We start from the raw sequence: 22,749 nt of genomic DNA on the forward strand, positions 1-22,749 counted from the left end.
TATCAGCTCCTAACAAAGAAATTGATTGAGAGAGGAGTAAATTTCAGATGGTTGACACCGGAAGGTATAATGCTGGTAGGGTATGAGCAAAGACTGCAACTAGACAGGGTTAAAGGCAGCATTGACAAAGATTATACGTCCAAGATAAATTCTAATGTTAGATTGAATAACATAATAATAATAAAAGCTTTCACAAAACTATAAGAATGCAGAAAGAAACTGCCAGTCCAATTCAATAAATGATTGTTAAAATTAAAGATATTTCATTCAGGGAAGGATAAAAGAAAGGAGAGGAAGTAGGAAGGTAGAAGAAATAGAGGGTGGAGAGGGTAGAGAAGGAAGGGGCAGAGAACCATTTTCCAAAAGCGATCACTGCATGATAAACTTAAGCCACACCAAGATCCACCCAAATAATGCAACACTGAAATTCAACTTCAAAAAAGCAAACTATGACGCCCATCTCTCAACATTAAACTGGCAAACTCTATTCTCTAACTCTAACTCTACTGATGACCTCTACAACACATTCTTCCTAGAGATGAAAATACTCATCAGACTTTACGTACCATTTATATCTACCTCAATTAAGAAAAATAACCTCCCCATCTCAATAAGAAAATTACAAACAAGGAAAAAATCCCTCTGGCGTAATAACAAAAAATGACAAGTAGCAAACATCAAAAGCCGTTATAAAAGCATATGCAACCAAATAAAAGCAGAATGTCTCCACTACCACAGCATACAAGAGGAAAACCTCCCACGCACCAAATCCAATCAAGCCTTCTACAACTTTGTCAACAACAAATTCAAGGACTCTAGACCTATCCCACCTCTCAAAGGACCCAACAACAAAGAATACCTCGATGATTCATCCAAAGCTAACCTCCTCAACTCATTCTTTGGCTCTGTCTTTGTCAACAGCAATGGCTCATCCCCTAATTTCATCACTCGCACCTCAAACTCTCTCAACGACCTAACCCAAATAGACTTCACTGAAGACCAAGTTGAAAAAGCATTACATGACCTTAAACCTTCTCTATCAGTCATACCAGACGGTCTATGTGCATACTTCCTAAAAAAGCTCTCTTCTGCTATAGCTGAACTACTGAGCATAATTTTTGAAAAATCCTTCAGCACCAGCACACTTCTTAAGCTACGGTCGAAAGCAATGGTCATCCCCATCTTCAAAAAAGGAGACCCCTCTCTTGAAGATAACTACAGACCAATATCACTATGCTGCATCCCATGCAAAGTCATGGAATCGACTATAAACCAATCAACGACTCTCTACCTTGAAACTAATAATCTACTCTCTAACAAACAATTTGGATTCAGAAAAAAAACTATCCTGCAACCTGCAGCTCCTCCACTACAAAAGCATATGGACAACTCATCTTGATCAAGGAAAATCTATAGATGCAATCTATATTGACTTCTGCAAAGCCTTTGATTCAGTGGTCCACGACAAACTACTCCTAAAACTCAAATCCTATGGCATCTCAGGATCCCTCCACTGCTGGATTATAGCATTCCTTTCAAACAGACAACAAGTGGTTAAAATAGGAAGCACTATATCTACCCCCGTCTCTGTTAAAAGCAGTGTCACCCAAGATAAGCGTACTGGGACCAATGCTCTTCATTCTCTACATCAATGACCTTTGCAATCTCATCATAAGCAACTGTGTTCTCTTCGCAGATGATGTTAAACTTTTCAACACCACCGATAACACAACTACTCTCCAAAAAGACCTAGACTCTGTTTCTGATTTGTCTAACACATGGCAACTCCAAATCTCAACCAGCAAATGCTCTGTCCTCCACATTGGCAAAAAGAATCAGAACTACAAATACAAACTGAATAAACAAATTATCACAGATAACCCCCACTCGGTTAAGGACCTCGGAGTACTAATAACAAAAGACCTAAGTGCCAAAGCCCACTGCAACAACATTGCCAAGAAGGCTTCAAGAGTTGTTCAGTAGCTACATAGGATTAGATTAACAACTCAATGTTGTTGAGTTGTACATAATCCTATGCAGCTTCTGCTCTGGCAATCTTACCAGAGCTTACAAAACTTTCACTAGACCCATCCTAGAATACAGCTCATCTGTTTGCAACCCATACTGCATCTCAGACATTAACACCCTCAAAAATGTCCCAAGATACTTCACCAGAAGAGCCCTTCACTCCTCCACCCGAAACAGAATACCCTATGAAACTAGACTTACTATCCTGGGTCTAGAAAGCTTACAACTATGATGCCTTAAAGATGATCTAAGTATTGCCCACAAGATCATTTGCTGCAACGTTCTGCCTGTCAACAACTACTTCAGCTTCAACCACAACAACACAAGTGCACACAACAGATACAAGCTTAATATTAACCGCTCCAAATTGGACTGTAAAAAATATGACTAGAATAGGTAGATAGATAGACAGACAGACAGACAGACAGAAGTTAAAGAAAGTAGATGGGAGAGGAGAAGAGGGAAGGAAAGGAGGGTCAAGTGAGAAGATAATGGAAGTTCAGACTGGCAGACACTGATACTATTGATTTAGATTGAAGCCAAAGCAAGGTATTCTTGGTGATTTTTTTTATTATGCTTTGTTTATGGTGATATAAACATCTGATGTCTGGAGGAGGAAAAAAAATAAAAAACTTTATGCAAAAAAAAGAAGAGAACATATTTTAGATAGTTCCAAATTTCATCGCTGTTTTGCTGTTTATTCCCCACATTTTTAAGAAGTCCTTAGACTTATATTTAAAATTTTCCTTTCCAAAGGACTGAAGGAAACTTGCCTGGTGCTATATCCTCCAGACCCAAAAGTTCTTATTAGCCAAAAGGCAGTTAACAAGAAATTTCTTAATATGATTAGAAAAGGAAGTATGCAAACTTAGGCGTCAAGCACAGTTTGAGCAAAATTGCTATTCTCACATCTCCCAGAGTGCTAAACCCGCTGGAGACATTTGTGGTCTTCTCATAAGGAACAGCCGTCTGGGGCATTTGTGGGTATTCTCAATTCTTCTTGTCTGGCCACCTCTTCATTCCTCTGTGGTTGTTAGCTCTGGTTTTTGCAGAATTCTCTTTAATTTGCCATTTCTTCCCAGATGACAAAACTCCAAACATAAACTACTTCTTAACTTGAAGATCACTATACTATACCATTGCTACTGTATATTTTGGAAATGTAGGAAATTCATTTGCTTATTTTTCTACATAACCTCATAACTGATTTTATTCTGTATTCCTCCAAATTCATGGTTAGATATATGCTGACAGGCAGTTAAATATTTGAGAACATTTTTTATAACTAAATCTCTATAGTAAAGTAAAATAATTATCACCATCACCATCTCTTACCAGCGGGAGGGTGGTATAGTTCATGTCCAGATAGGGGTCTGTTTCCTACAACATGTGGTCTTGTTTGCTCAATGAAGCTATGGCGTGCAGGAGGTGGTGGAGGTGGAGGAAGGGAAGGTGGTGGATTGTCAGACAAATCTTCACCTGCATTAACAGAAAAATTAAATAAACCCATTATCAGATCATTTTCTAAAAGTTGATCTAATAGTATGGCAATTTTAATAAGTCATTCTCAACTTAGAATTACAATTAAACCTGGAATTTTGGTCGTAAATTATGTTGTTAGGTGGATCGCCACAACAATACTTTTTGGGAGGAAAGATAATCAGCACTATCTTAATTCAGTTATTTGTGACCAACACTTTAGGATTCCAGTCTAAACGTGTCCATTTGCAGGAACCAAACTGGTTAGTAGATAAATGATTATTATTTTGAACTAACTGTAGAACGTTAGTATTCCTCAAATTAATACCACTATTGAGCCCAAACTTTCTGCTGATAAGTAAAATATTTGTTAAGTGAATTTGTCCCATTTTACAATCTTTCTTGCCACAGTTGTTAAATTAATTACTGTAGTTGTTAAATTAGTCACACTTTTGTTAAGTGAATCTAGCTTCCCATTGACTTCTACCTGTCAGAATGTTGCAAAAGCGGATCACATGATCCTGGGACATTGCAATCGTCATAAATATGAGTCAATTGCCAAATGTATAATATGATCATATGTTTGAAAACTGGTCATAAGTTACTTTTTTAGTGTCGTCGTAACTTTGAGTGGTCACTAAATGAACTGTTGTAAGTTGTACATTCATAAAAATCAATGAGGTGTCATTTACTCTATACTTAGTGCAGGATCTTAGATTTACATATAGCTGTGTTTGAAATTTTTGTTATAAGGAGCTTGCTATATTTGAAAGAAAAAGAGAATATATAACCTGGAGGATGCACAAGCAAGTCATAATCAGACGACGTTCTATTGAGTACAGATGCATGTTTCAAATTTTCCCTCAATGGAGGTCGCAGAGGCGGCAAAGGTATTGGAATAGTAGACTCAAGGGCTTCTCCTAAATACCAAACATTTAAAATACCTTAATTTTTAAACTTCCAAAAGCAACATATTAATTTTTCCCTCTAAACATGCACTATTCATACCTATATCAGGTTGTTTCAATTTTTTCATCTCAGATGAAGTATTGTGCATTTCACTACTTATTCCAGAGCACTGACCATTCTCAAACACACTGAAAGCAAACATAAAACCTGTAGTTTTAATCACATAGAAGTTACATGGAATTAGATCAGAAATGAAATGCAAAATGAAAATACTTAAACTAGTACTAAGAAAATTTAACTTCAGACAACTTCAACTCTTTCCCTTTGCCCCCATTTTAATGATTATAACATCTTATTTTTAATAAAAGACAGCATCGTTATTTTCTAGCACCAACTGCACATGAACTCGATAGAGGCAATTCAGCACTCAAACCAAATAGTGTGATGAAATGACTGACAGTTAAAATTCATTTCATGTTTCTATAAAAGGAAATACGTACATGAATTTTTAATAAAATGAATAATAAAATAATAAGGGGGAAAGAGGGAAAGAGAATCTCATCTCAAAAGTCACTTAAGAAGTGACTCTGAAAAAAATTAAAATATTACAACATAAATATATATGAGACCAACTAAAATTTACTATACAGTTTGTACCCAGAGCCCCCAACAAACTCAAGGCCCCAAGCCTGGGCACAAAACCAAGTCTTCATGGATTTGCAAAATGGCAACAGGGTTAGGATCATCTGACAAGAGACATTCCAAAAGGAAGGAGCTACAGCAGAGAAGGGCTTATTTCCTTATTTCTGCCAGTCAATACTCCTTGACTGAAGGGATCTGTATCTTGCCTAATCTGCATGACCAAATTGGACACATAGAAACAATTGGGAGAAAATAATCCCTTTGTAAGCCAACTTCAGATCATAAAAGGCTTTTCAAGCAATAACCAGATCCTTGAATTGCAGCCAAAACCACACTGGAATACTGGTAACTCACAAAGCAGTGATGTATCCAACACATTTTACTATGCATATAGCTACATTCGGTATCAGTTGAAGCTTCTGAATGCTTTTTAAGAACAGTCCCATGTAGAAAGCATTGCAGTAATTCAGGAAAAAGGTCACAAGCCCCAAATATGCAAACGTGCTGTCTTTCTTGGGTTGAGTTGAAAACTAATGTATCCCATCAAGATTCTTACAGCCTCCAGGTAGAACAGGTAGTCCAGAATGGAGATACAAAGCTATTGATACCTTATCCCCAGTGATGGGCTACCAAAATTTTTACTACCACACTGTGGGTATGGATTATGCAGGACGCTGTGCATTATATTTCAACATCTTTCAGTGCAAATTGGGTGCTCTGGGTGGAGCTCCATTTTAGCTACCCCACTGCGTTCCCCCCATCCGGGCAGTAGCCCACCCCTGCTTATCCCAGACTGTTGGATCTCCTCATCCTATGTACCGTATTTTTCGCTCTATAAGACGCACCTGCTGATAAGACGCACCTAGATTTTAGAGGAGGAAAATAGAAAAAAAATATTTTGAGCCAAAAAGGGGAGAGGAAGAGAGGAAGGAGTGAAAGAAGGGAGTGAGGGAGGGAAGAAGGGAGGAAGGAAAAGGAAAGCAAGAAATGGAGGGAGGGAAGGAAAGAAGGAAGGAAGGAAAGAAAGAAAGAAAGGGGGAAGGGACAGGAACAGAGGAAGGAAGCAAGGAAACTTATGAAAGGGGAGAGTAAGAGAGGAAGGACTGAAGGGAGGGAGGGAAGAAGGTAGGAAGGAGAAAGAAAAGAAGAAATAGAGGAAGGGAAGGTAAAAGAGAGAAAGAAAAAGAGCAAGAAAGAAAGCAAGAAAGAGAGAAAGAAAGAAAATGAAAGATAAATAAAAATAGAGAGGGGGAATGAAAGAAATGGAATGAGGGAAGGAAGGAGAGAAAGAAAGCAAGAGAAAGAAAAAAGAATGAAAGAGCAAGAGAGCAAGAGAGAAAAAGAAAGAAGGAAAGAAAGAAAGAAAGGCAACTTCAAAGAAAGGCTCACTGAGCATCTCTCACTCTCTCTCTCTTTCTATCCCTCTTTCTTTCTTTCTCTTCCTTTCTCTCTCTCCTCTTTCTTTATCTCCTCTCTCTCCCTCCCTCTCTCTTTCTCTCCCCCCTCTCTCCCCCTTTCCCTCTCTTTCTCTCTCTCTCTTGCTATCTCTCCCCCCCTCTCCCTCTCTCTCCCCCCTCTCCCTCTCTTTCTCTCTCTCCCTCTCTTGCTATCTCTCCCCCCTCTCCCACTCTCTTTCTCCCTCTCCCTCTCTTTCTCTCTCTCCCCCTCTCTCTTTCTCTCTCTTCTTCTCACTTTCTCTCTCTTGTTTCCTTTCTGTCTGGGCAGATGGCTGCCTTCTGCCTTGGGGCGCGATTCGCCCCCTCTCCTCCGCCGCCGCCGCCTTCTGCCTTGGGGCGCGATCCGGCTTCTCTCCTCCTCCGCCGCTTCCTGCTTTGGGCGAGCAATCCCGGAGTCCGGGACTGTGTGGCTTTGCGCCATGAAGAGGAAACGGCTCCGGCAGCAGGGAAAAGTCGGCCGTTTTCTCTTCATGGCGTAAAGCCACCCTGTCCCGGACTCCCGGATTGCTCACCCAAGGCAGGGGGCGGCGGAGGAGGAGAGGGGGCGAATCGCGCCCCAAGGCAGAAGGCGGCGGCGGAGGAGGAGAGGGGGCGAATCGCGCCCCAAGGCAGAAGGCAGCGACGTTGGAGAGGGGGCAGATTGCGCCCCAAGGCAGGAGGAGGCAGCAGAGGAGAGGAGGCAGATCGCGCCCAAACGCAGGAGGTGGCAGAGGAGGCGGTTCGGGCGGGCAATAGGGCAGCGTGGAGAAGCCAGGGGCGCATTTGGCCGGAGGCACCATGGGGAGGCAGGGGCGGCCGCGGCTCCCTTTACTCCTATTGCCACACCTCCCCGCCCCCGCCCACCTCCCCGCGGGCTGGCAGGGGGATGGGGAGCACGCGCCCGTGGAAAAGGGCGCTCGGGTGTATTTGGGGGTGCACGCCTGCTCACGGGCGTAGCTTACGGGGAACGGTGGGCCAGGCAGCAGCTAGCCAGCCAGCCGGCGGGATGGCGCTTCCGAATTCGCAGCCTCCCCCCCCTCCCTGCCTGCATCTTCGCTCCATAAGACGAGGCTGATTTTTCATCCTACTTTGGGAGGAAAAAAACTGCGTCTTATGGAGCGAAAAATACGGTAAATAGGACAGGACAGAGAAATAAGCCCTGGGGTACCCCACAAAGTAGGGATCACGGGTTGGAACTCTATCCCCATCAACCCTAGCTGGAATGGAGCCTGGAGAATAAAGGAGAATCAGAGCAATGTAGCTCATTCCCCAATTCCCAAAGATGGTCCAGAAAGAACCATGATCAATGGAATTGAAGGCCACTAAGAGATCAAGAAGAACGAGGTCGGTTGCACTATTCCCATTTCACTACTGCCAGAATTCATCTAAGAGGACAGTCAATGCTGTTCCACTTCTGTACAGTCAGAACCCGACTGAAAAAGGTCCAGATAATCTGTTTCATCCAGTGATCTCCGCAGCTGCTACACAACCACCTTATTTACAAGCTTTCCTAAAAAAAGGGAACGTTGGAGACTGGACAAAAGCCAGACTGCTTGGGTCAGAAGATGACTCCTTCAGGATAGAGTGTGCTAATGCCTCCTTAAGAGCTCATGGAATCATCTCTACCCTCAAGGAGTTATTAATTACTGCCCAGACCTAATTGTGTTTATTTTGTTCATGTGTGTATGTACTTGCTGAAATATATGTTAAAAAGGTGATTATTCAGTATTTACGTATAAATATTAAAAGCTGTTAATTATATTCTGAGAATATATGTCAGCAAAAAGTCTATTATTTGTGCGTACAATGTTTAAAAATTTATCAGAGAGGTGCTGAAACCTGATACCAAAATATTTTAAATTCTATGTAAAGATGTAATGTTAAAGGTAACATTATGATTAACATCTATCAAATATAAAACTAAACTGAATGTCATGTCAAATGGTTCTCTACCATCATCTTCAAATAACCTTACCGAGTATGAGACTTCATATTATGGCAATGATGTGATTGTGAAGGCAAAGAAACAGGATGGGATGAAGGAATCTTGTACTCATCTTCTACATGTTCTCTTGATTTTTCAGAAAAGGAATTTAAAACAGCAACAGAAGACCTCAAGAGAAAAGTACACCAAATCCAGATGAGTTTTTGTTGGTACAGAAAATAAATATATCAATCACTGCATTTACAAATGGATTTAATTACATTTTTTTCTATTTTATTTCCACAACAAAGCCAAAAATAGAGTAGGTATGTGCATATAATGAGATACAAATGTGTCCCACTTCCTTATGGAGGTTGTGCACTTTGCTCTCTTCTTTCTTTTTTCCACAAGCCAAGGAGACACTCAGAAATTTGATTAACTGCAGCTTTCTTTGCAAAACAAATTCAGATGTCTCAAAATAGAGAGAGACACAAAGCAAAACTTAAGAAGTTTAATCCATACTATATTATTTTTAAAAAACTAGAGGTACTGAATATAAAATTAAGGAATCATAAGTTATATTTTCTTTAAATAAAATTTGAAATGCTGTACATATTAAAAAAAAACATTTGCTCCATGGAAATAATTCAAAAATTAACAATTCATTCATAATTTATAATGCAAATTATCACTAAAACATATATCAAAATACAACATACTATGAATCTATTTCCATAAGCTCCAAAGTCTTCCCATATCTGAGAGTTCAATTTCCAAAGATAATTTTAGGAACTGTCATTAATTGTGTATAGATGTTTTAAAAGCAGGCATTTAAGACATTTAGATAGCATTATAAAACTGAAAAGGTTCTGATTATAGTTGCAAAAACTCTAAGGACAAAGTTATGGCTTGTTAGTGTCCATTTTGGTTAGCTTTATGACAATTAAAAATCGAAACAATGGGGCAAAAATAGCCAATGCGATGCGAGGAAGTAAAAGAAATAACTAGTTCAAGCTATAATTTAAGGAGAGATTCATGAGAAAGGGAACATTTTTCTTCCAAAACAGGGTTTGAAATATTCATTTTCACTATAAGTCATTTTGTGCTACACAAACTTTAAGTGTTTCAGAACAGTTCAGGCTATAACCAAAAGGAAAGTGGTTTTTAAAATTAATTAATTTAATAAAAAGTAATATTCATACTTCTATTTCATTGAAAGGCTCATAATGATAAAATCCAAGAGTTTACTACTTTCTGTAAAGTCTCTGAAACAAGACAAAACAGATGTGTTTTTTTTAAAATGAGTATCCCAAATGAGTATTTAATTTGCCAGCAGGAACTTTATATAAAACTAAAGTAACTGAATTAATTGTATTAATGAAGATATATGTGATTCAAGATTATACTTGAACTGAAACTATTAATTTGGCATCTAGAATTGATCATTTCAGATATAACATTTATAGGCTCCTTTTCAACTATAAAAACGTCATCACGTGACGTTCCTGACGCTGCTGCTGCTCTTCGAAGGGAAGCCGCCAGAGCCGCCGCCGCCGGGAAAGAAAAAGTTGGTGCAGCTGCCTGGAGGTAACCAACTGAACCGCTGAGGAAAGGAGCCCCCCGAAGCTGCCAGTATTGCAGCCAACCCTACCCTTCCTGCAGTTTGGAGCAGTTACAAGGTAGAGACTGGGCGGCTGTTAAGAGGGCGGCCAGGAGGGGCGTGTCGGGATTCCGACTCCCATTCCTTCTCACCTCGTCCCCTCAGATCTTACATTTCAGATAGTAAACAAAATTTTCTGTTCAGTATCCAAATTTTTGTTCGGATACTGAAGCAAATTTTTGTAGAAAATTTTGTTCGGTATCCGAAATGTACGAAAACCAAGGCGTTTGAGAACCGAGGTACCACTGTATTTGGAAATTGAAAGCTGAAAAATTTGACTCACCCTAATATACAGTATGCGTTCTTAGTTTACAATGTTATGTTATTTGTTCTTGTTTTCTTGTTTTGCAATTTTAGTTCGATTTTATTCATTTCTATATCTTTAAACTTGTTGTTTCAATGTTTTTGAATGTTTTTTTAAAAACTGCTTTAAACATTTTAATCAAAATTCTTTCAATGACTTCTATAATTAAGCATTATTTGTGTGAATACGTGTCAAATCAGTGTTGATGCCTGGTGAGTGCCTGGAAATCTCTTTACAGTTCCCTTGGCAAGATTTTGAAACTGTTTTGCCATTGTCTCCTCTCTATGGCTGCAAGAGGGGGCATGGCTCAAGGTCACCCAGAGGTTTCATGACAAAGCAGAAATAGAATTTATAATATACTAGCAGTTGCCAGGATTTATGAAAAGTTGCAGAAAGAGTCTTTTGGGAGGTAAATCTACTCTTCCTCCATTTTAGAAAGTGTTTTTATCATTATTTAAAAATGAAACATTAGATCAACCTAATGACTCCTAAAACAGACTTTATTTCTCCAGGCAGAGCCTACTGTTTCAACAAACAGAGATGAAGGGAAGATGACTGGTTAATTATAGAAACTATTTTTTCACTTTAGTGAATCCCTTATTGACATAAAATTATTATTGCCTTATTAACTCATTAGTAACATTTTCAGAGTTTTGTACGCATCACAAATTCTGCATTTTTAAGACTTCAAGTAAAGATTTATGTTTTGTGATTATAATTATGCAGTGCCTGTTAATGGAATCTGAAGGAACTATGATATGGTAACTTTGAATATTTAGTCACAGCCTTCTTTAATGCTCTTCTAAAATACTTTAAAATATATATTTTTAAATTCATGTTTGAACAACACTTCTAGATAAATTAAGATCTGAAAAGTCCCAAATCTGTGAACATATTCTACTCAATACATAATTTTAATTCATAAAAATAAAAAAAATCTGCACCCTCATAATTTATATAATTAATGTTCTTAAATTGAACTTACTTCATATTTGGCATGGCTGAAACAACTGGAGGGGGAGGTGAAATGCGAGGCGGAACATCATATTCTTCATTACCTAGATGGCCATTTGAAAATATCTGCAAGAAAGAGATTGATTTCTCAGGATGGGAATTTGCAAACTATGTGCAAGTAAAATGCTCATTTACAATATTTTGAACCCATTCATCTTTAATTTCATGTTTCATTTTGCCTGTCATCAATATAAATTTCATGTGTTCAGCACTATAAATAATTCAGCTAAGGTTTCCTAACAATTTTTTTAACAGAACAGAATACTGTATGCAACAGTCAACGAAGCGGTGGAAGTGATGTGCCGGTGCCTGGAGGCTGTTGGGGCCTGGATGGGTGTCAACAGACTCAAGCTCAACCCGGATAAGACGGAGTGGCTGTGGGTTTTGCCTCCCAAGGACAATCCCATCTGTCCGTCCATTACCCTGGGGGGGGAATTACTGACCCCCTCAGAGAGGGTCCGCAACTTGGGCGTCCTCCTCGATCCACAGCTCACATTAGAGAACCATCTTTCAGCTGTGGCGAGGGGGGCGTTTGCCCAGGTCCGCCTGGTGCACCAGTTGCGGCCCTATCTGGACCGGGACTCATTGCTCACAGTCACTCATGCCCTCATCACCTCGAGGTTCGACTACTGTAATGCTCTCTACATGGGGCTATCTTTGAAAAGTGTTCGGAAACTTCAGATCGTGCAGAATGCAGCTGCGAGAGCAGTCATGGGCCTACCCAGGTATGCCCATGTTTCACCATCACTCCGCAGTCTGCATTGGCTGCCGATCAGTTTCCGGTCACAATTCAAAGTGTTGGTTATGACCTTTAAAGCCCTTCATGGCACTGGACCAGAATATCTCCGAGACCGCCTTCTGTCGCACGAATCCCAGCGACCGATTAGGTCCCACAGAGTGGGCCTCCTCCGGGTCCCATCAACTAAACAATGTCGGTTGGCGGGCCCCAGGGGGAGAGCCTTCTCTGTGGCGGCACCGACTCTCTGGAACCAACTCCCCCCGGAGATCAGAACTGCCCCTACTCTTCCTGCCTTCCGTAAACTCCTCAAAACCCACCTTTGCCGTCAGGCATGGGGAAACTAAACATCTTCCCCTGGGCACGTTGAATTTATATATGGTATGCTTGTGTGTGTGTATGTTAGTATAGGGGTTTTTCTTAAATTTATAATATTTTAATTAAATTGGATTATGTATTGGATTGTCTTTTCACTTGTTGTGAGCCGCCCTGAGTTTTCGGAGAGGGGCGGCATACAAATCCAAATAATAAATAAATAAAATAAATAAATAATAGATATCTAGGAGAGAAGCAACTCAAACTAAGAAATTTCCTGACAGTGAGAACAATTAACCAGTGGAACAGCTTTCAGAAGCTGTAGATGTTTATTTATTTATTTATTTAATTTGACTTCTATGCCGCCCAATCCTGAAGGACTCAGGGCAGCTTACAACAGTGTTCCATCACTGGAGGTTTTTAAGAAGAAATTGAAAAATCAGAACCGTATATGGTCTCCTGCTTGTGCAGGGGGTTGGACTTCCAAGGTTCCTTCCAACTGCTGTTCCATTTTGTTACTTAATTCAGCTAGGGTTCCATCACACACTTAAATAACCATATATCTTAAAAATATCTGATTTTTTAAAAGTTATTTTACTACACAATTTTCAAATAAATTATAATTAAATAGATCACTAAAAGATACAATGGTACCTCTACCTACAAACGCCTCTACTTACGAACTTTTCTAGATAAGAACCGGGTGTTCAAGATTTTTTTGCCTCTTCTCAAGAACCATTTCCCACTTACAAACCCGAGCCTCCGAAACTGTAACCGGAAAAGGCAGGGAGAAGCCTCTGTGGGGCCTCTCTAGGAATCTCCTGGGAGGAAACAGGGCCGGAAAAGGCGGGGTGAAGCCTCCGTGGGGCCTCTCTAGGAATCTCCTGGGAGGAAACAGAGCCGGAAAAGGTGGGGAGAAGCCTCTGTGGGGCCTCTCTAGGAATTTCCTGGGAGGAAACAGGGCCTCCACCCTCACTGTGGTTTCTCCAATCGCACACATTATTTGTTTTTACATTGATTCCTATGGGAAAAATTGCTTCTTCTTACAAACTTTTCTACTTAAGAACCTGGTCACAGAACGAATTAAGTTTGTAAGTAGAGGAACCACGGTACATTACATTTACCCTTACACTGAACTATTATTTAAACATTCATCTTAATTAAACTTCATATATTGTATTATGTATCTTCCAATGGTAATTCATGACATAAGTTATTGCAGAAATCTTGTATCATAACTCATGCAATAATGTTTTCTACTGATATCTGAATTTGCAGTAAGTCCAATTATCATTTCCTTTAAATGGCTTCCTTTTATTTAATTATTCCACACAGTTCTCAACAGAATGAGACTTCAATATTTCTAAACTTCATGCATCATACCATCTGGTTCTTACCTTGATACCTTCTAAAGGTAATTCAGGGAATCTGTGCTTTCGTAGAAATAATGGATCAGAACCCATACGACAATGTCTTCCATTCATATTTGAGCTTGCAGTAAGTCCAGGTTTGGGACAATTATCATTTGCTACTATTCGACATCCCACAATTTGATTATTCCCACACACTTCTCTGGGGCACCAGGCTTCAAGTGGCATTGATTGTTCTCTGGCAGATACACTTTCAGGATGATGCAAATGTCTACTTAACCTATTATCTGGAGGAATGGGTGGAGGCCTTTCAGGTGGAGGTGGAGGTGGATCTCGTATTGGTGGTGGTGGAAGAGGCTTGTCTTGTTTCCTCAACATACCAGGAGAAGACTGAGACATAACACAAGATAAAATGCTTCATTAAGTACCATATATTTGTACTATAAGATGCACCGATGTATAAAACGCACCAAGATTTCAAAGAGGCAAGTAAAAAGGTTTTGTCCTCCCCCACACGCAGAAACATTCTGCAAGCCTCCCAAACTCTCTGCGTGCACCATTTTTTGCAAAAATGGCCTGCTTTTCACCAATTTTTCTAGAAAAATGGAGCACACAGAGGATTTGGGAGCTCAGCAGAGTGCTTCGGGGGTAGGGGGAAGGCAAAAATGCTCCCATTTTTGCAAAATCATTTTTCACAAAAACTGGGCCTTTTTGCCTTCCCCCAAGCCCCAGAAGCACTCTGTGGACCTCCCAAACTCTCTGCACACTCTGTTTTTATGAAAAATGGGCCAATTTTTTTTTGCAAAAATGGGATGTGGAGGCGGGGCTTCGGGAGGCCAAAAATGGCTGTATTCAGTGCATAGGACGAACCAAGATTTCCACTCTCTTTTAGTATTGTATACTAAAGTATACCATATAATTTAAGTATATAATCTATACTTAGTGACAAATACAGTATATTGTATAGTCACTTTAATTCATACATCACTGGCTAAAATGATCAGGATGAAATAAACATTAATATTGCAAAATTATTTGAATGAATCAATACAAACACACCCAAATATAAAAGCAAATCCGTGTTATAAATAAATTAAGTCCAGAAGCCTAATCCTTCAGTGCCAATTAAGATAATAACATTAATTAAAATATCAATGAATAAACAAGTAAAATAATTAACTTTATAAAGGAACCTGTGATTTTTGAAAAGAACATAGACTAACTATCTCACTGACTTGAGCATTCCACTATATGGAGACATAGGATGGTATGTATATATAATTATCATAAAAAGTTACAGAAAATATCAAAATATTAACACAGGAAGGAGATTAGGCTGTTGGTTTGAGCACCGAGCTTGGCAATTTGTTTGCAAATGTTTCACCACCATTCGAGGAGACATCGTCAGTTCAAAACACACTGACAATGTCTCCTTAAATGATGACAAACATTTGCAGATTTCAACAGGAAGGAGAACAAAGAGTTCAACAGTGAAGTATACACCAGTTCATATGCTTTACTTATTCTAATTATTATTTGCTTTTCCAAATACACAAAATATTGAAAAGAGAAGCAAAAGCTTAGGTGTAGGAATGATCACAAGTTAATTGATTTAACTGGATTTGAATAAAAGCAGAAAAACCCTGAGTACAGGAACTAAAGAGGTCCTCAATATGCTTCTAAGAAAAATGTTAAATTCCTAAGTTCTATTAGTAAATTGTACTTTTACCTTTGGTGAGTTTGTTGGGCTGGCACAAGGGGATCGGGAAACTCCTTTCTGTATTAGGTCCAATCGAGGAGGTACTGGCGGAAGGGCAAGATGGGATCCTTGTATGGGATCAGGAAATGGTTTCCTTCTTTGAGCAAGAGGAGATGATCCTGGAGATGTCACTGGGGAATTCTGTCTTTCATTGCACTGCAAGAGAAGATGTTATGGAGCAACGTATGTCATATTCACCATTCAAGAGAAGCACCAGCTTGCAAGTTCTTACTAGGCACTTGTCAATTATAACAACATGAAATGTTCAGACTGGATTTTTGTCGCTCTATAGAGTCTTTCTCAAAGACCTGGGACAGGCGGATGTGAATATTTGATGGTGTTAGAGGTATCATCTCAGGATGCAAACTGTTTTGGACAAAGCTGCTTTTGTCCAAATTGACTGATGGTGAATTGGTCAATTCCAATACTGTTCAAGTGGTGCTCCAGTTGTTTTGGGATTGCACCCAAGGAACATATGACTATTGGTACTATGCTTGCTTGCTTGCTTTTTATTTCTATTTGCATGTCTTTGTATTTTATTATTTATTTTATTAATATTATTGCATTGGTATCCTTCAATCTCAAAAGATCACGGTGTCATGCTCCGGACTCCCCAGAGCATGAAGCCTGGGTAGGTTAGTGTGGAAGCCGAACCCCCTTCTCTATGTCTCTGAAATAATCCAATGGAATGGCAAAGGCCAATACTATTGGTTCCAGCTACATTACAGGAGTTATCAGAACGTGGCTGTACACAGTCACAAAATGCTTCAGGGACTCCGGCTCCAGATTTTGCCTCAAGTTTTACTCATGAAGCCTTTTCCAATGATGGATATAGCCATAAGAAAGTGGAGGTTTGTAGTCAGAGTTTCTCTTCTCCTATTGGTTGACCACGGCGTCTTTCATGTCTTGCTGTGCTGTTAGCATACCAGATCGCTTGCAAAGACTGCCTTTGTGACCATTGACCTAGTAGGTATATGGAGTGCTCAAGGAGGGTTGCACCTCTGGTGTAGGGGCATGTCATGCCCTTTTACCGCAGCTCATTTAGGGCAGCTTTTAGGGCAGCTCATTCACCTTTAGTCCCCATCTGTCACTCAGCTCTCATGTGTCACTTCTAGTAGCTGTAGCATTTGCAGCAGCCACATCCCAGGCAACAGCTTCGACAGGCTAGCCAAACCAGGCTGAGAGTAGCTGATGGGTTATTGACCTTCAGTGAGATAGAGACTTGTCTATCCTGAGCATGTGAAGACAGATTAATATTATATCCCACTTTTAAAGGAGCACTTAGCAAAACTTAGTTCTTTCTCTTCGCAATTTTATTCATAAATCACAGGCTCTATTCTTTAAATCAGAACAGAAATGGTTATTAAGTAAACAGGGGACCGAAGGAGAGACATGTTACAAAAATCATTTGTTGCTGCTCTCTCATTCAGGTAACTTCTCTCATATAGTGTCCTATGCCAGACCCGTTTTGCTTTAAAAAAAACCCAACTATTTATTCCTGACCTGATTTTCTTCACCGAGCAGCCCTTTCCTAAATAATAACGACAAATTGACAAATTGTGGCCTTAAATAGTTGATCCATCCATTGCTGCCTGAAACTTATTCAATTTCACGGTGAAAATTTGTTTGTCATGCCAACAAAATTTGGTAGAAAATATGTGCATTTTGATTTTTTGATTTTAAATGTATTATTACTATTGTATTTATGAAATTGCTTAAGTGCCACTAAATGAGGGATACCTACAGTTGTATCAGATTTGGATGAGAGCTTCATAAACTAATCATAATTTTGGTGTTAGGGTTGTTAGATACCTTCATTCTCATTCACTAAATTGTTTCCTTTGTGGGACAAAAAAGAGGAGAAATCACCCGCTTTTGCCAGCTAACATTCAGTATTTTGTTGGCTTTTAATAAATAATTATTGGCATTTTCATCCTCATGATATGTTTAATAACAAAGCAAGAGATGATAAGTCTGCTTATTCTTTTTCTATTTTTACCCCAAAGTTTTAATATGCTGCTTATTAATGAATGTTCTCTTCTATAATGTTTCTTTATATCAAGCCAACTCGACTACTGTAACGCTCTCTAGATGGGGCTACCTTTGAAAAGTGTCCGGAAACTTCAGATCGTGCAGAATGCAGCTGCGAGAGCAATCATGGGCTTCCCTAAATATGCCCATGTCACATCAACACTCCGCAGTCTGCATTGGTTGCCGATTAGTTTCCGGTCACAATTCAAAGTGTTGGTTATGACCTATAAAGCCCTTCATGGCACCGGGCCAGGTTATCTCCGGGACCGCCTTCTGCCGCACGAATCCCAGCGACCAATTAGGTCCCACAGAGTGGGCCTTCTCCGGCTCCCGTCAACTAAACAATGTTGTTTGGCGGGACCCAGGGGAAGAGCCTTCTCTGTGACGGCCCCAGCCCTCTGGAACTAACTCCCCCCAGAGATTAGAATAGCCCCCACCCTTCTTGCCTTTCGTAAGCTTCTTAAAACCCACCTCTGTCGTCAGGCATGGGGGAACTGAGATATTCTTTCCCCCTAGGCTTCTACAATTTATGTATGGTATGTTTGTATGTATGATTGGTTTTAAAATAAGGGTTTTTAGCTGCTTTAGTATTGGATTGTTGCATGTTGTTTTTACCACTGTTGTTAGCCGCCCCGAGTCTAAGGAGAGGGGCGGCATACAAATCCAATAAAATGAAAATGAAATGAAATTGATTGATAACTTGTAAAACAAGTGAAAACCTGCTCCTTCAACAGAGGCAAGAGTCAATATAATCCAGTCTATTATCTAAGTTAGACAACTAGCTTTATACAATTTGAAGTTTTATACTGCTTGATTGCCTCACTCTTTGGAATCTTGTAGTAATTTATGCTGGTCTATGACTATAATAAAGATTTGATTGATTGTAATGGCTTAAATTTAATCCTCAATCTTTGTTGGACCATTTAAGGCTGCTTATTTCTGTCAGTAATTTAGTGCTCTATCTTTAGTTTTTATTGGAGTTCTTTAAAATAAAAAACTAAACCTTAGCAGAATGTTCATCTTTACAGTTGGATGTTTTCTGAAACAAGGCTGTTTTTGCCTTCTGCAGTATCTACCATTATGTTTCTCAGGAGGTAATTCAATAAAAAAAGGTCTTAAATTACTAGGTATTTCATTTTTATAACAGTAATGCCATTTCAATTCTTTAATCTGATACTTTTATATTGAACCATACTGTGGAAGATCAATTCTAAAGTGTTCTTTAGATAAGTAAATGTAAAAAAGACTATCATTGGCATATAATTTCAATTTCTGTTCTCAGTTTACTAATTTGTTTCCTGAAAATATATCGGTGCTTATACACGTGTCTGCACATGTGTATTTTACATACACAGAGGAACATAAAATTATACCAGTGGCCAACTTTCTGCCTGGATATCAGCCAGCAGTCAGCATGGTCAAGAAATTCAAGCCAACCCAAATTGTGACGTTGTTAATGATTTCGTTTATATTTGCTTCCTTCTTTTACCATCATTTATTGGTTTCCATTTGCAAATTAAGTGGGAGAACTTCTAGAACTCTTTTTCCAAATTATCCTATATAGCAGTGGTTCCCAACCTTTTTAAATATAATTCCTACTGTTCAAAAAGTGAACTCCTACTCATGTGGAGGAAGCCTAAAAGACGATTAAGTTGGTTTAAACAATGTTCAAATTGCACCTATTAAAAATCAAATTGTCCTTCCTGTGGGGCGTTGGCCCCACGTTGGGAACCAGGGCTATATGGGCTAAGGCGACAGTATTACAGGCATAAACGCAGCTTAAATGCTATATACCCATTCAAAAATTTCTTCTACGTATGATAAGCCTACTTTCAACCAAGTTTTTTAAGTATCTTAGAATTTTTTGTTTAATCCTCAGAACATTTAAAATGGGTTGAAATATAGTAAAATAGGAAATATATTAGCAGTACATGCATAATCAGTTACGGAAAGAGCTTCAGCTATAAATAGCATACATATGTGAAGTGGTGACAAAATAGGTTGGCAGGAACCCCTGACTCAGCAGATGCTAAGAAACTACAATAGCATAGATACTAGCAATTGTAGTTCTGCAACATTTGGATTGACACAGCTCACTGTTCTACTGTAGAAATTAATCTTCAACTGTGATTAGCTTTATAATTAATGGAATAATATCTCTGATACCTGGTTTTAGATAGAAAACATAGGAGATACTCATGTATCCATACCTTTCCCATGGAAGCACTAAGATCTCTACAATTAGAAATAAGTTGTTGGACTAAATGGTACCCTATACAAAAGGATTCTTCTTATTTTCCAACACTCCCATGAAATAAAAGACAGAATGCAGTTTACAGCCAGTGAATATACAATGATGTAATTTAGTCTACTAGTTCATATTTTTATAGGTAGTCCTTGATTTAGAACAGTTTGTTTAGTCAGTATTCAAAGTGACAACAGCATTGAAATGACTTATGACCGTTTTTCATACTTATAACTATTGCAAATTTTTTAGGGGTATCAAACTCAAAGCCCGGGAGTCGAATCCTCCCCCAAAGTAGTTTGATCTGGGCCGCAGACCCACTTTGGAAACAGCGAAAAACTGGCCTGTGGTGCCAGTTGTCAGAGAAAACAGAGCTCAAGAACACCCCCATTTTCACTGGCAGATGGTTGTAGGAAGCTGTCGCAGCCAAAAACGGAGATTGGGAATGTGTTTTTGCTGGCAGAGTGCTCAGGCCACCATAGGTACCCTGACCAAATGACATCAAGCTGACCACACTCACCACAGGCACCTCATTCCCCCCCCCCCCAAGATCAAACACAACTCTGATGCGCTCCTCAATGAAATCAAGTTTGTCACCCCTGCTTTAATCGATGTATAAATTACAATTGTGTAAATATAATTATAATGATTATCAAGTCATTGCATATTTCAGGAAAAAGAAAAGTACCTTTCTCACAGAAGCTAATCGATTCATCATCAAACACTCTTCTCTGTCATCATCATCATCAAAATCAAGCATAGGAATACCAAAGCTGTCCAAAATACTGCAGCATCTTATGTTTTCATCTCTGGGATCAAAGGGATCTACAATTATGGGTTCAGTTCCCTTGATTTCGCAACGGCAAAAAGGACATCCTTGACCATCAGATTCCTGAATTATGAAAAACAAAAATGTTTAAATGCTGAGAAGTATTTAGCATTATTTTACTACATAGAAGATTCTTAAGGTAATGAAAAGCATATTAATAGTATTTTTGAAAACACAGATGTAAATATATAAAGATGTAAATATATAGAGAGGTGTGTGTATGGTTGTGTATATATAGAGAGAGGGGGGAGTGAGAGAGTGAGTGAGAGAGAGAGAGTGAGAGAAAGAGAGAGAGAAGGAGAGGGAGAGAGAGAGAGAGAAACCTTCAAATGGCAACACCACAATTTTCTATTACATATGATGTTGGGAAAGACCAATAGGAGTTGGACAGACTATCACACTTTGTTTTTACATTCATGCCTTTTGTCAATCTTAATATATATCTCAAACATATTTAGAAATAGGAAAAAATGATAACCAATTTCATTATATGCATAATGTTCAATGACAATAAAGGCTATTATTATTAAAAGAAGCATGCTGCTATTTGTGAGACTTTGGTTTTTATCTGATTAATTACATGGTGTTCACTCTTAGCAACCACACAGCTTAGTTGTGAGAAAATAGTACAAGATAATGATCAGGAACCTGTTCAATGCAGAATTCTTTTAAGAAATCTATATTCAATAAACTTATATTAATGCATTTATATTAAGAAAGTTAAGGCATTTTCCCTTTTAATTTTTACAAAAATCCTATGAAACAGATTATAGCAACTCATCAAAAGTTACCAACAGAATTATATGACTGTGCGGGTATACAAATATGGATCTCCTTAGTCTAATAATCACATTGCAGTGGCTTTATAATCAATACTGTTTATATATCATAGAACTCATATTTAATTTTCAGAACAGTGAAATTGCAATTTACATAGTGAAAAGTTTAGGCTGAGGAGTATAATCTTTAAATTACTAAGGACTAAACTGATGTTAAATTCTAAAGTCTCAGATCAGAAGAGCCATCAGAATCATTGTTAATCCTTCTTAGTCTTATTTAGAAATAAGTAGATTATATATTTAATTTTAAAAAAAATATAAATTAGGCATTTAATTTACTGAAGCCTTTTAAACATTATAATGCAAACCAAGATTTCCAAAATTCTTTTTACTGAGAGATTTAAACATAAATTGGACCTGGTCAGCTGAAAAATTGGTGGACGTCACTAGGCCTGCTATAACTAATGTAAGCGTATACAAATGAGCTATTTTTGTCTGTTCTGTTGAACTAAAACACAAAAGTATTTAAAATTAAAAAAAATACATGCACGCTCCAACCTATATTTTTCAGTTTGGGTTTTGGACAGATTCTTATCAGATTTTAAAATGCTTCCTACATAAAAAGTGCCAATTTATTCAGTGATTTCTGTTTTATGCTTTAAGGTAATATATAGATCTATGCAAAATTATATATCAATAAAAAAGCAAAATATAGCTATAGTACTATATACATAGAATTCAATTAGAAATCTTCATTTAGAGAAAAAAAATCATCTCACCTTACCTTATTTTAGTTGTATTTGTATTTCAGTTCCTTTAAAACTAAAGATACCCAACATGCACAGGGACTGATCGACCTTCGGCATAAAATATCATGCAAATGTGATTTTGTATTCACTATGGAGCTGGGAGTAACTTATTTTATTAAGTAAAACAGATGCTTTATTATGATAAAAAAAGTACCAGAACTCTCTTCTAAGGCATCTCTAACGAGCCATTATGACAGCAATTAAACATTAACTATTGGCAAGTAGAAACTGAACTGCTGCAATATATTCCCTTCATCAACTTGTTAATTATACAGAAGTTAAATGTGCAGGGAAATTTATTTTAAACAAAATGACTATTAATGAACGAAAACCTAATGTTCCATTTATTTGGATGTCACTTGCTAAAGTTACAGCTTGACTATATATTCAATGTTTTTGTTTTATTAAAACCTACATTCCCACTGATGTTATGACTCAGAAAAATTCTATGATTCTGTGTTTCTAATTCTATATTGTTTT

The 22,749-nt window shown here is 38.4% G+C and overlaps 1 protein-coding gene across 6 annotated transcripts in view; it reads right to left on the reverse strand.

The window, feature by feature from the left end:
* Positions 1–22,749, reverse strand: part of CBLB (Cbl proto-oncogene B) — an 80,641-nt gene that overhangs the window by 7,559 nt on the left and 50,333 nt on the right. For all 6 annotated transcript variants that reach the window (XR_011558962.1, XR_011558961.1, XM_070750097.1 and 3 more), the window contains exons 10-17: positions 20,541–20,744; positions 15,547–15,732; positions 13,845–14,207; positions 11,368–11,462; positions 8,470–8,607; positions 4,516–4,604; positions 4,299–4,427; positions 3,364–3,507 (exon numbers count right to left, since the gene is read on the reverse strand). Coding sequence is in view for 4 of the 6 variants with exons in the window: in XM_070750097.1 (XP_070606198.1) it covers positions 3,364–3,507; positions 4,299–4,427; positions 4,516–4,604; positions 8,470–8,607; positions 11,368–11,462; positions 13,845–14,207; positions 15,547–15,732; positions 20,541–20,744 (1,348 nt within the window). In the remaining 2 variants the exon portion in view is untranslated. The remainder of the gene's footprint in view (positions 1–3,363; positions 3,508–4,298; positions 4,428–4,515; positions 4,605–8,469; positions 8,608–11,367; positions 11,463–13,844; positions 14,208–15,546; positions 15,733–20,540; positions 20,745–22,749) is intronic.

Source organism: Erythrolamprus reginae, chromosome 4, assembly GCF_031021105.1.
Source record: "Erythrolamprus reginae isolate rEryReg1 chromosome 4, rEryReg1.hap1, whole genome shotgun sequence".
Lineage (NCBI taxonomy): Eukaryota > Metazoa > Chordata > Lepidosauria > Squamata > Dipsadidae > Erythrolamprus > Erythrolamprus reginae.